The sequence below is a fragment of the Astatotilapia calliptera genome, chromosome 3 (genome assembly GCF_900246225.1).
Source record: "Astatotilapia calliptera chromosome 3, fAstCal1.2, whole genome shotgun sequence".
In the NCBI taxonomy this organism is placed as follows: Eukaryota; Metazoa; Chordata; class Actinopteri; order Cichliformes; family Cichlidae; genus Astatotilapia; species Astatotilapia calliptera.
This window is the reverse complement of record NC_039304.1, coordinates 34,952,300-34,966,959: the sequence shown is the minus strand read 5'-3', so window position 1 is coordinate 34,966,959 and position 14,660 is coordinate 34,952,300. Positions and strand designations below refer to the sequence as shown.

General features: G+C 39.8%; 1 protein-coding gene across 1 annotated transcript; it reads left to right on the top strand.

Annotated features, from left to right (window-relative positions):
* The first annotated feature begins 213 nt into the window (after nt 1-213).
* Nucleotides 214-8,940, top strand: slc35g1 (solute carrier family 35 member G1). Its single transcript, XM_026163081.1, has 5 exons — nt 214-923; nt 2,312-2,492; nt 3,851-3,985; nt 4,148-4,344; nt 5,746-8,940. Exons 1-5 carry the CDS (start codon nt 608-610, stop codon nt 6,156-6,158), a joined length of 1,242 nt encoding a protein of 413 aa, XP_026018866.1. The 5' UTR covers nt 214-607; the 3' UTR covers nt 6,159-8,940.
* The last annotated feature ends 5,720 nt before the right edge of the window (nt 8,941-14,660 follow it).

The window sequence follows — 14,660 nt, the reverse complement described above, 5'->3', positions numbered from 1 at the left end:
CACAAGGATACCAATCTATTACTGAGTAAAATGTGTGTTTCTTGATAAAAAAAAAAATATTGTCAAAATTAATTCAAGCTAAATAAATAAAATCCTGAAATCTCATTATTATTGTGAACTAGGCTCACATTCAGAAATGAATGACAAACACTAAAACTCATTTTTCTGTTCGAGGATGCAAGTAATAAAATAAATACAGACATACAAACAAATAGAACTTGTAAACTTTTGCTTGTGTGGAGAGAGAGATCGCCAACCATTGCACGGTTTATGCCACAGCTGCCATTACAATAACAGTATCGGAAATGACAAAATCTATATTTCTGTAATGGTTAGTTCACCAGTATGCAGAACTTCTTTAATCAAAAATGTAAGTGTATGAAATGGGCATGGACTTTTAGGAACCTTTTAGTTGCCTAGGTAGGAGACTTGGTTTGAGTCCACTTCTGCCCCCCTGTGGCTAAACTGAACACCGCACAGTCGTTAGCAACCTGCCCCCTGAGATAAGATTACTCATTAACCTCGTCTTCTCAGTCACTCAGGACACCGGGGAAGTCGCGCGGTACTCTCACTGAGGCATGCTACCGCTCAGCCGTCGCATCTTAGCATGGCAGACTGTAACCACTGCACGCACGAGCGGGCTTTATCCGTAGAGGACGACGTTACGGTGGCGTTTTACAAAGATGACAGCCATGACAAAAACAGCGCCTACGACCGACAAGAGCCCGGCACAAACGACCGGGCACCAGAGAGGATTCATCTGCGGAGCAAGGGCCGAGCTTCGTGCGAGTATGATGAAGAAGAAGATGATGATGATGAGCAACTGGAGGGCGCAAGAGGAAATTCACTGGAAAGCAGCGGCGAGGAGAAAACGTCGTGCCCACCGGCGTTTTGCGTCAGAAACAAGTCCCCATCCCCAGAAGGTAGAAGCGCACGCGCATGCACTTACAGTTAGCATAAAGTAGTCAGCATCCCCCGTTTTTACGACTTTCTCCTGCAGATAAACTTCGTCGTGTGAATAAATAATATACTAATACACAAACAGTGACTTCCTGCGTAGCACCACGTTATACAATCGTTCAACGTCACGTATCGGTGATAGCGGCGATATCACGTGTATGCTATTGGCCTATAAACTGTAATACAGTCAAATTGGATTACGCGCAATCTTTATATAAACTTATAACATCTTTTTTTTGGGAGGGGGGGGGGGGTATTTGATAATAAAACATCCGTTAAAACAGCCCATTTTCATTGTATGTTATTTATTTCAGAATAAAACGGTAATGTTAAATAAAGTTGTACACCAAATTATACTTAAAATATGATTAAGAAAAATGTTCCCCTTACAGTGATTCTGCCCAGTAGTGAACCTAGTTGACTGGTGAAGCTGGTAGCTCAGTTGTTTCATAAGCCAGCTTAACATTTTCCATCGTGCTATAAAACGGATGCATGACTGTGCACTTTTCCAAAAGAAAAAAAACTAACCAAAAACGTGCCTATTTTTAAACAGGAGGTGGTTTATACATATGGCTGCTGATGTCAATTTTCTAAAACTAGTTTAACTTGTATAGGGCTTGGTCCTGTCTTCCCTCTGGTATAATCCTGTACAAGGAAGAAGGGGGTTTATATTAGAAATTGACAAGAAAGTAAGACATTTCCTCAGGACCTTTACATACCAGTTTTAGTTTATTACTTTTTGGTTACTTTTGTATTTGATGCATAATTGCTAGGGTAGAACAGCACAGGGTATAAAATTGAACTCCCATCTGGTCCAGCTGTACACTTAAGTTTCTACAGAGGTTGACTTAAAGTATGTAATTAAACTATTATGTAGTTAAAATCAAAGAAAATTCCTAACATAAAATGATTCTATGACAACAAGTCTTACAGTACTGCTTTACTGTGACTAAACATTGTCAATCTTCTTCCTCGCCTGTGGCTTGGTACAAAGTTTGGAAAGCAAACGGACTGGTGAGTACAAATAAAAATACTTGTTTAACCTCGGGCTGAAAGTCTATCCCTGCACACGTATCAGTTGTTTCACAGTCAGGGTTTGCAAACACCACAGCCCACAATTTGGCATATCTTTTGTTTGTGATCTTTGCAGCTGAATTACCCAGGCCACATGGGGTTCAATAACATATTCTGCTCCTCACTTCGCCATCCAATATGGAGTGCTGTATTAAGAACAACATAATACATTTTTATAATTAAAAATGTAAGTGATTTTCCTCTCATGGCCCTTCTCTTACATTCTTTTGTCTTAAGACTTACTTAAACTAATGCCTTCTTTTCTCTTTTTCCACAGGCCCAGAGAAACCAAATAGATGCCCAGGTCTTGGCTTGTTCTATGCTTTCCTGTCCACAGTTTTCTTCTCCATCATCACCCTCTTGGTGAAAACTATAGAGGGAATTCATGCTATAGAGATCAGTGCCATACGATGCTTCTTTCAGATGCTGTTTGTCGCACCAGTAATCATCTATCACAAGTAAGCACAATAGCTGGTTTAAGATTTACACACGCTGTATACTATATGAAATAATTAAGGCCAGTATTTGTTTGTACATTTTCAAACCAACAATCTTTTTGGTTTGAGCAGATTATAATAGGATACAGTCAAAGAGATGGCGCATATCCTCACCTGTAATTTATCTGTCATTTTATCGCCTTTAACCAGATTTACTGACTTCACGGTCCAAACATGAGGTTTACAAAATATTGTTAGAGATTTGTTTTATTCCCCTCACTGTTGTTGATGGAAAAATGTGCATTTAAATTCAGTGTGGGAAAGGGTTTTGAATAATACTCCCACATCAAGTTATATAGCCACCTAAAATTAACTCCCCATTTCATAATCAGAGCTTAAGTATAGTCAAGTATATTAAACAAACCACTTGAGGTGTAATTTTTACACATACATAGACTAATATGCCAACAGGCAAACAAAATATAATCAAACAGATTTTTTTCACATTTGGTGTTACCTTAACCTTGGCCCGATTTTTGGCCAAAGGGAATTAATCTCAAGCAGTTATTGGTGTCTGTCATCAGAGAAAATTTGAAACTGATATCTTAAAAACTGTGGACCCTAGACTACTAATAGACAGACAGACAAACAGAAACGATTAAATGCTCCCTCCCTTTGGGGAAAGAGTAAATCTAGCTTGTGCCCATACTTGTTATTAATCTCTGGCTCTCTTCCACAGCATATCTTTTGTCCTGTCTTCCTCCTCTCACCCCAACCAGTCACGGCAGATGACTGCCTGGTCCTGCCGTAGGTTTCTTCCTGTTAAAAGGGAGTTTTAACAGGAACAGTGCTTGCTCATAGGGAGTCATATGATTGTTGGGTTTTTCTCTGTATGTATTATTGTAGGGTACCTTACAATATATAGTGCCTTGAGGCAACTGTTGTTGTTATTATTTGGAGGCGTATAAATAAAATTGAATTCTTTTTTCCCCCCTGTCAATTTATTCCACTAGCTTGGCTTGATTCCTTTAATACTGAGAAATATAACTTAAAAAAGGCATTGAACCTTCTCACCCATCCTTCTGTTCATCCTCCACATACATTTTAACTTTGATTTATCATTTACAGATCTGTCTCTCTTCCCTGTTTTCAGCAGCATCCACTCATGCATCCATCACTGTCATTCCCACATTACCTAAATGTATCATTTTCCTTAGCCATCCACTAATTTGTCATCCCTTAACTCCCTACGGTACTTGCATTTTCTCCATCTGTCCCTCCCTGAAATTTCAGTTTATTACTTCCTCTATCAGTCATTGTAGTCATCCTTCCATTCAGCCATCCCTTCATCCATCATCCTCATATCTGTGCTCCTCCAGGACAGGTTTTCTTGGTCCCAGAGATAAACGTTTAGTTTTGATGCTTCGGGGTTTCCTTGGTTCCAATGCCATGATCCTGCTCTTCTATGCAGTTCAGCTGATGCCGCTGGCAGATGCCACCGTTATCACATTCAGGTGAGAGCTGCTTCAAAGCTCATTTATTACAGATCACTTCAGATTATGTTAACACTACAGATGCATTGCATCCTCCTTGAATTCGTCAGCTACATTTACACTTTTTCCATGCTTTTTTTTTTTTCCTTTTTAACTCTTTCTCTCATTGAACCCTGACTCCAGTAATCCAGTCTTTACCTCCCTCTTGGCTTGGATCTTCCTGAAGGAGAAATGTACAATCTGGGACTGTGTTTTCACTGTTTTTACCCTCACCGGAGTCATCCTCATTGCCCGACCGCCATTTCTCTTCGGCGAGAATGTTCATGGCATTGAGGGCGACTACACGAACCACATCAAGGGGACTTTTGCTGCATTTGGAGGTGATATGATTTATCCAAACATTTACACTGAGTATTTTGCTGAGGATTTTGTTTGCTCTCATGGTCAAGTTGACCATGGCAACCAGGGGAACTGAACCACATTTGGATGAGAGGGTGGAGTGCAAAATGAATGGAGGACAAATGGATATGTGGTAGATAAGATGAACAGTATCTGAAAGTCACGTCCTAATGAAACAGGAAACATTTTGGCAAAGACTTGACATAAGACCTAAGAGATGTATCTGGACCTTAGGATTATCCATCTACTGTTTACTGACACTCAGTTGCAGAGCGAAAAGGTTTTCCAAATTACACAAGAGCCTCCTATGCCACTCTCTAGTGCAGGGGTGTCAAACTCAAATACACAGTGGGCCAAAATTCAAAACTGGAACAAAGTCACGGGCTAACATTAATATTTATTGAAAAATCTTCCTCCAGATATAAGAATGAATCTTTTGTTATGGACTCGAACAAGTTTTGCTGAAAAACTGAATATGGAACAAGCAAAGCCTAACACTAAACGATATATATATATATATTAGCTGTATAATACCAGTAGGCCAGCTCTAATAGTAATTTGGTATGGCTTCGCGGGCCAAATGTAATTAGGCTGCGGGCCAAATTTGGCCCGCGGGCCAGAGTTTGACACCTATGCTCTAGTGGCATAATGCATGAAAAGAAACCCTGAAGTGATTTAAACATGAAAGTGAAGGGAAAAATTGGCCATGTTGATGAAAATTGTTTGTTTTCATACCAGTGAAGTTACACTGGGGTCTGTGTGGATGGACTTTTATTAGAGTCCGCCTCAAGTGGCCACTCAAGGAACTGCCATTTTTGGCACTTCCATGTTGGCTTTATATGGTATGTTTTTTTAAGAGCCAGCACGTTGCTGCTCGACTGAATGCTAAACATGGGTGATAAATTGTTTCCAGTCAATTGTGGCTGGGCTCAAAGCTGTCTCCTTTCTTTTGTAGCAGCTTATTAGTTTCTGTAAAAGAGGTCCATTAGGTTTCAAAGCATGATACCCATATTGGATTCTCACTGACTAACAGTTTGGCAAACTTTTTATGGACTCATTCATTTCGAAATTTAAATCTTTGAATCAGCAGGAATGATTAGAAATGCATAGATGTTAATACTACATAACAATAAGTAATAATGTGATCCAAAATGTCACACGATGAACCTGAAACATACGGGTTTAGGACAACATTTAACCTCATTAATTCAAGTAATTCTATCAGTTTAATAATAGCTTTGTAGCTCTGAAGCAATAGAGCCGAACATACCCTTTAGCTGTCCTTCAAGTCTAAAGTGGTTCTTATGGATTTGTTCATTCTTATTATCCTGCAGATTGATTGATTCATTCTGTGTCTCTCTCAATGGTTAATTTATGTATAGGAGCAATTGGAGCTGCGTGTACATTTGTTATTCTTCGCAAGCTGGGCAAGAGTGTCCACTACTACGTCTCCGTGTGGTACTATGCTGTCATCGGGTTAATCGAGTGCATCATCACCGTATCCGTCCTGGGTGAATGGAAAATCCCATTCTGTGGCCGCGACCGCTGGTTGCTGATGTTGATCGCCATCCTGGGTATCGCAGGCCAGACCTTCCTCATAAAGGCTCTGCAGGTTGAGAAGGCCGGACCCGTAGCCCTGATGAAAACTGTGGATGTGGTGCTGGCGTTCATCTACCAGTTCATTTTCTTTAGCCGCGCACCAACATGGTGGAGCCTCGGCGGAGCGCTGTGCATAGTGGTGAGCACCAGTGGAGTAGCAATAAGGAAGTGGTATAATAGTTCCCGTAGGAACTGATGAGCAGACGTATCGTCAGTTTAAGTATTGATTTTTTTTTTCTCTTTAAAATCATATGGTCTTAATTTACTTCTTATTTTACTTGTTATTTATATGCAAACCTGAGTGGAAGTTTAAGCTCTTTATAGAGTTAGAAGCAGAAATAGATCAGACCCAATCTAATATGGGGCTGTTTTGGCTTGTGATGTATTCAGAAATGAAGTCAGTGCATCTATACACATTGATTCTAAGAGTCAACCTGTGCAATTTAATGCTTGTATCTTTTTTTAAATTAATCAACAGGTTTAGGTTTTTTTAAAGAAACGAGAAAAAAGACTTCTCCTAAAAACTGTACGCTGATCCCTGGAACTTGTGTGTATATGTACACAGTATAAATACAATGAAGGACATCCCATTTACTCCCCTTTTACTTTAACCTGAATAAAATAGCCAAAGAGAGGATGGCATAACCATATTGTACTAAAAAGTGTGCAAATTTAGATTTTTATTATGATTTTACTCAAAAAAAAGAAAAATGTTTGAATCTGTTCATGCTAAGACTACGACTATGATCGCTCTGCCATCGACAATGACAACAAAAAAACCACAAACTCAAGAAAAGCACTTTAATGCAGTTAGTCACTACAAACAATACAATAAATTCCCACACTGTCATGCTGTACTATTTTCTCAGGGATTTCTCAGCAGGGTGTGATGTTGGTTAGCACTCCTAGTGCTAGTCAGTGGACCACTTTTATGTCCTCCCTGTGCATTTTTCTCCAGGTTCCCTGTCTTCAACTTTGCAGCCCAACCTCTAGCTGTGCACTGTGCAATATTTAAAGTGCCTTATGTAGGAAAGCTTTCCTTAATAGAGCGGCTCAGTAACCAGTAGCATGTCCTAAGATACTCTCAGATAACTGTGCAAATACACATGAAAATGAATAAGAATTAGGGTGCTAAGAGAATTTTGTAGCTAAAACACTAAGCCCCACCCCTGCGATAGGCTGCACTGATTTCTTTATCAACACGAGAGTCAGATCCTGTCATCACCTTGTGCCATTTTAGCAGGCAATTAGTGCATAATCAGTTCAAAAATATATTTTCTGTGATGCTCGAAGTGGGATGTCATTTGCGCTTTGTCTCTGCCAGAGCGCAGAGCAAGTGTGAGTAAGCTGTCACAATAATTCAGCAAATCAGCTGGTAAACAACTGCGCACAAAGATCGCTTCAAGTGTCTTACAATGAAATCTTGCTCATTTATTTCAAGGAGGTAAAGCTAAATAATGAGAGGTAAAACGGCACAATGAAGTGCAGTTTTGTTAATATAACCGTGCTCAACCCCTCATTACTCAGGTGAATATCTGCAAACAGTTAGACTCAGTCTTCTATATAAAGGCACATGTTCTGGTTTTGGCCTAGTAGGGTTTTTTCTTTTTCGTTTCTTTGTTTTATTTTAATGATAGCCTTAGCAACTCAATACTAGCATCTAAGATTCTGGACGTTTGCACTCGCCCTGTGATTATAAGTGGATACATTGTATCTTCAGTCCAGAGGCGTTCAGCTGGTAAAGCAGTTTTGGGATTTTTAGTTGATTTATAAAATTCCAGCAAAAGTTCTAGAGACTTTAAATATTTTAAAGCACAAATATAAAAGCTTCTCTGCTAAAAGCAGTAGTTTGTTTTTTTTCTTTCACGCTTAAAGAGTGTTTTTTCTGCCTCTGATGTATGATTTATGTCTAGAAATCTGGCTCTCCAGCACAGCTGTCTCTATGTTTTGTATCTGGTAGAAATTATTTTGGTATTTCTAACATTTAACAACAAGTTTCCCAGTGGCACGACCAGTGAGGTCATTTTCGCAACTGCAGTCCCGTATTTGACACAATTTAATTGGGTCCAATACAGCTGGAAAGGGAAAGCAATTAGTGGTGCTAGACTGCTACGCTATATCCTGCGGTGCTGTCTTTGCTGTATTTCACACTCTCCTCTTTCTGGATTTTTTTTTTTTTCAACTTGTGGAGAACTGTGTCTGCAGCACAACTTGCACAGTCAACACCCATTCCTACTATAATTATTCCACTTATGCAGTAAATGTTAGTGTGCACACTGTTGCTTCTATGCAATGCGACAACTATTTCCTTGTGTTGTTTAAGAAGTCCAGCTGGCTCATGTTGGTCCTGTAGGACATGACACAGTGAGCTGTAGAAGACTAAAGCAACAAACTTTGTGTGCAATATAAAAATGCATTTTATCTACAGAATTTGCTGTGGTTGAAGTAAATCCCAGCCGTGCTCTGAGATATTATGTAAAGAAGAAGAACTCAGTTTTATTGCCAAAATTAATTACTGATTCAAAAAAACATATTAGCTGTCTCACTCTGTTTTTTTTTTGTTTTTTTTTTAAGGAACTAGTAGAAAATAAAGGCACTGTGACATTTGTCAGTTGTTCATGCATGTGACGGTCACATCAAATGTCCACAAGTTAATTTTCTTAAGTGTGTTTTGGTTTTACATTGAATTTATTATTATTATTATTATTATTATTAGTTTAAATGGCATGAATGCTGGTAGTGTGAGCACAATGTGTTGTTTTTCATGAGCTGGTAAGGTGAACAGTCTCAGGACCTACAAGCCTTAAAAACCTACTGAAGCTGTTTTTATACTATTATTATTATTATTATTATTATTATTATTATTATTTCTGCAATGTTTTACAGAAGCTCAGATGTATGTATTTCCACACAGTGATGAATAACTTTTTAGTATATTATAACTTGAAAATAAATCTTATTTAAATTTATAAGTCTTACCCTCTGCCTCCTGTCTTTTCTCTCATAAAGCACTTGATCATCACTTCTTATTAAATCATTTAAATATGACAGAAGTTTGCGGAATGCACCCAAACTGTGTAGAGGTTTTGTTTCTACTTAAACTATTGTCCAAACACCCGTGGTGTTAGCCATGATGCTCCACTAACGGCTCAATAGGCGACAATGGTACAAACCAGGCCACGGGCAAAGAAGCTTTCAACAAACCACTGAGTCAGGTAGCTGTACTGCTCAGAATAGCACCTGGCTGAGTGAACACTTGTGTGTTCATACTGTGGCTTTTGTTTATCACACAACACACAGTTGTGAGGGCTGTGTTTTTCCATGCATAATAACAGAGTTGCATTGGTACCACAGTAGAATTCATATCTTGCAAAAAGCAAAGACTTGTGCCTTGGGTTTAGGCACAGTTGCAGGGTAATTCTTCAGCCAGGCCTTTTCACACACTAGGTGAAGTGTGAAAAGGCTGAACTAAAACAGAGTAGCTCTTTGTTTTTGAGGTAAAGAATAAATTGGCAAATTAAAGGCAAAAAACGCCCCAAAGAGGCAGTGTCATCCAGCAAGATATCTGGAGAGATCCAGCATCTGGATAAATATGTTTCATCACAGCAGCAGATGGCTCCATTTCCACTCTGCTATTAGTTGCGTTTGTGCTTCAGCTCCAATCAGTCTCTTCATTATGACATCACCGGGACAGCAAGACGGTCATGCATATGTAACGGTTATGTTCTGACGGCAGAGGGCAGGATCCACAAAAATAAGGACGTGCCCTTGAACGCATCAGTAGTGCCACTTTAAAACTGTGGATTGGTAGACGAGGATGAGGAATAAAAGTAGTCCACTCTACAGTGAATAAACAACAGTTAAAGTAAAAGTGCCACAGGCGCATAGTACGGGCTTCACATTGTGAGAGAGTGATTAAAAAGAAAAGCAATGGTTGTGGAGTACGATTTCACTTGTGTTTTCTAGTGTCTCACAGGCATCAAGTCAGTAACATAATCCATTCCTCCCTACATGGTATCTTCAGACCTATGTTTCAAAAGTCATCTTCCACGAAACACCTGGTCCAGCACTGCAGATGAGATGTATCTACAAAGTTCCAGCACCTGTGGAAGAATGGAGCAGCCCTGCGCCTGCAACAGAATCCAGGAAAAACAGTGCTTAAAAAAAAAATAAAAATTGTCGCTGTTTGTTCCGGGCAGTCATGACACTCAAAGCATGCCTGAGTTTGTCGAGGCCTAGAGGCTTTTTTGCCCACGTGCTAAGGTTTCCTGGATAACTCCGTGAGAAATGGGAGGACTTTTCCACAGCAAAGTGAGACTGTGCCCTCTGGGATATGTGTATGTACTGACTGTCGCTTCAGTTAAGCATAAAAACTGTTTTCTTTTTCTTTTCTTTTCTTTTTTTAAGATATCTGAAACATATGTAAATATGAAAAGAGTGGTGCGTCTTTCCTTTATCTGCTTCTTATTATTTATTCATTTTTTTATATTCCTTATATTCCACAAAAATACGGGAGATAATATTCTCCCCAAGAAATCCTGCATTGCATTTAATGCTTCAGTTAGATTTCCGATTTTAATTTTCAAAAGGATAAAGATTTTTTTATCAGATTTTAAAGTAGTGTGGGGAAGCTTTAAGTCACATTTGACTTGTTGGAAGAGCTACCCGCTCTCTTTTGTTTTCTCCCTTTTTTTTTTTTAATCATCAGGGAACCAGGGATTCCCAAAGGTTTTGCACTTTGCACGCTCCTGGGTGGAGGAGAGTTGGAGGGATGGAAGGGTTGCACATTCCTGTCCGATGGCATCAGATTTCCCATCAATGGAGTGGGTGAGGAGAGGGGGGGATTGGGAAAAAATTCCTCATTTTCCAAGTTGAAATAGATGCAGTAATACGCTGAGCACGTGCTTTTCGGGCCACCGCTCATTTCAAGTCCCGGGCGACGATAATCGTTTAAAACAATGACACAATCAAGACACTCCCATGAATCCCGCCTTTATCTGTCGGAAGAAAGCATTGCGCGATTCCAAAACTATTCGTCTTTTGATTGAACTAGTGCCTCACAGTGATCCGGCTGTTTCGCCGAGGTGAGATCTCTGTGTGTGAGACACATCAAAGGATGGCAGCTGATGGAGCATGCGGACAGACGCTGCACCGGGGCAGCTATTTACCGGAGTCGGCTGTCAAAATGATTTCTGCGATTGCCCCCTGAGTTAAACCAAATGGTCGTAAAGAGCTTTGCAAACGTTTGACTGGAGTGAATCATTCTGGGCTAGTAGCAACAATGTATAGGACATGGGGCATAAATAAGTGAATGACTGGCTACGGTAAGGAACTGCTGCCAGACATTCCAATAGAGTGACACACACACACACACACACAGTAGGCCTGCTACAGAGGAGAAGTGTTATTGTCCTCCTGTCTACGGCTCAGTTGGCTAAATGAGGGAAAGCAATGCTGCCTTCAGGTGCTATTGGCCATATTGCAGTTACGGGAAATACTGCGGTTTGGCTTGATGTGTTAAAAAAAACAGTCATGACGAGAGCAGGCAAACGCATATGCAGCATTTACTTGCATTGCCATTTCAACTGAATTTTATCTCACCTCACGGTGCTTTATAGTTTGAGATAAAGATCCTAAATTATTATAGAGAAAACCCCAGCAATCAGAAGAGCTCCTATGAGCATTCATTTGGCGACAGTGAGAAGGAAAAACTACCTTTTAACAGGAAGAAACTTCCAGCAGAACCTGGGAGGGGCGAGGTCATCTGCCACAACCTGGTCAGGGGTAATGGACAAACATGTTGTGGAACAGATCCAGAGATTAATAATAACTAAAGATTAACTGCTGAGAGGTCTATTAACACATATTCAGTGGGGGGGAAAAGGTAAAGTGCATCTTGGGAAGCCCCCAGCAGCCCAGGTCTATTACAGCATTATTAAAAGAGCATTCAGTGCCCCAACTATATGCTTTATCAAAAAATGCAAGTTCTTGAAAGAAGAGTGGGTCTCTGTCTCGCAAATCCAAACTGGGAGTTGATTTCACAGAAGAATGTCCTGAAAGCTATAGGCTCTGCCTCCCATTCTACTTTTAAATACTCTAGAACAACAAGTAAGCCTGCAGTCTGAGAATGAAGTGCTCTATGTGGTCTTTAAGATAAGATGGGCCTGATTATTGAAGACCTTGTATGTGAGAAGAAGGATTTTAAATTCAGTTCTGGATTTAACAGGGAGCCAACAAAGAGAAGCCAGTATGGGAGAAATATGCTCTCTCTTTCTAGTCAAGGACTGCTCTGCCATCTTTTACAGTAACAAATATCCACCCAGTTTGAGTGTGCTGATCCTATATAGAACATATTCACTATATAAAACAGGGATTATAAATTATTCTGTGCAAAAGTCTTAAACACCCCCCCAAACAACCCCCTAATTATCTATTTAAAGATCTTATTGTAGGAGCAGAGTAGGCCAGAGAACACTACATACTATAATAGCTTAATTAAAGTACATGCCTTCCCATCCACTTTCCCCACCAGCAAGGAAGAAATACAGCACGGATGCAGCTCTCAAACTTTAGCACTTTTAGTAAAGTAAACTTTTAGTAGAGCAAATTCTTGAGCAGATAAGGAATGGATGAAAAAGAGGTGAAATAATAATAATAATAATAATTATAAAAAGAATGAGACAAGTGAATTTTTGGCTTTGGACCTTTACTTTGGCAGGATTTTTATCGGATCTTGGTCCCGCCTAAGATAACATACTGCCAACTCTAACTGAGATACGAGCCAAACAGTGGCACTCATTGTTTTGCAATTTTATTGAGTCACACAGAGTACTAACAAACGACTCACTGGCCACTTTTTTGGGTATAGTGTTTCAGCTGCTGTTAACATGCCTATGTAATCACCCAATAACATGGATCAGTGCATTTAGACATGCAGACTTTGTCAAATGAGCATCATTGAAATGTCACAATATACCTGAGAGTTGTTGCTAATAATGTGCATCCTTTTATGCCCTGCCTTCTCAAAGGCTGCAGTGAGTTTACTGTACTCAACTAACCGCCACCAGATCTTAATCCAGTAGAGCACCTTTGGTATGTGACGCAATGGGAGATTCATGACATGGATGTGCAGCTGACAAATAAGCAGCAACTGTGTGATGTAAAGATGTCAATATGGACCAACATCTCAGAGGAATGTTTCCAGCATCATCCTGAATCTGGGCCACAAATCATCTGGGCAGATCTGAAGGCAAAAGCGTGGTTGACCCAACCCAGTGTACTTATATTAACTAGACTAACATGTTTAGATTTGCCATCTCATTTCATAGCTAATTTAAGTATTGTGTTTGAAAGAAACAGTTAAATGAAGGAAACACATCTGAATACCTAAAGATGATTTTAACAAATAACTTGTCGTAGGCGAGCTTTTTGATTCAACTGCTCCCTGCACACCAAATGGTCACCATAATTAGGCTGTTAGATCCATTAACATTGATGACAGAGGGCTGAGTCAGTGAGAAAGGACTGACTTAGTCACACTTATCAGGAGATAAAGTCAAGGTGGGCCAGACAGTAGAGCAGGAAAGTGAAAGGTCAGGAGGACATACTGGCTTTTGAGGAGCACAAGCTGGCGCAAAACAACAACACCTGGAGTTCATTAAGGATAAGTATTGTGTAGGCTAAGTTGGGGGATCTGGCACAAACTTCAGAACATGACGCCAGCCTGTGAAGGGAATCATCTGCTCATCTCCACAGGCCCTCCATGATCCCGGCAGATTGAGGCAGATCGCCTTCCAGAGGGCTTTATTCTTTTACCCTTATCAGAGACATCAAGATCATTTGTTTCATTGATGGACTGCCTGATCTTGAAGAATCTGTCCTGATTTATTGAAATGGCTATAACTAGGACCCAGTATAGCTTGATGCTAGGGTATCCGAGTCATGCCATGGGCACAGATATGCTAAAGAACGTTTGTAGCTTTGAGGCTGCCTTCAGCGACGAGCACCTCCCTCCGGTTTGTGTTTTCTGGCATATTTTGATAAATCTGGTAATCAGGTCGCCTTGGTTTCAGTCTGTTTGAAACTGAATTGACAAAAGAAAGGGGAGGTGGATTTGCACTTTTAGCAAAGTAAATAAATAAAATAAATTCATGAGCAGAGCAAATTGTTTGAGAAGTCAGACTTTTAGCTGATTATATACTCTACATTTATACAAGTGTGTTTGTGTATGTGTGCGAATTCAGTTTGAAAGGCTTTTATTTCACCTTCTACACACTGTAATGCTATAAAACTTTAGAGCCCTAGGTTACACATTGCTTTGTATCCACAATGGATGATAGGTACCATCACTTTTACTCCTGCTCACGCTACTTAAAAGCTGGTTCTTGTCTGAGCTTTCACTTTCCCACTCTTGACTGGCCATCCTCCATCTCATCTCTTGATGAGAGGCAGTATGTCCTGCTGTCCACCACAAAGAACAATGAATAAAAGTTTTGCTTTGAAAGGGTTAAATTTACTGTGCATTTCTCAAATCCTGCTAAATTGACATTCATAATCTCAAATTGAGGAATCAATTTGGTTTGTAGCAATAGAATCATAGTAGCTACAAAAATGTTATTACTTAACCTAATTCGTTCCCATAAAAGCATTTTAAAAACAAATTTCCGTCTTGTCTGTAAGTTAAACCCCCATGAATGTG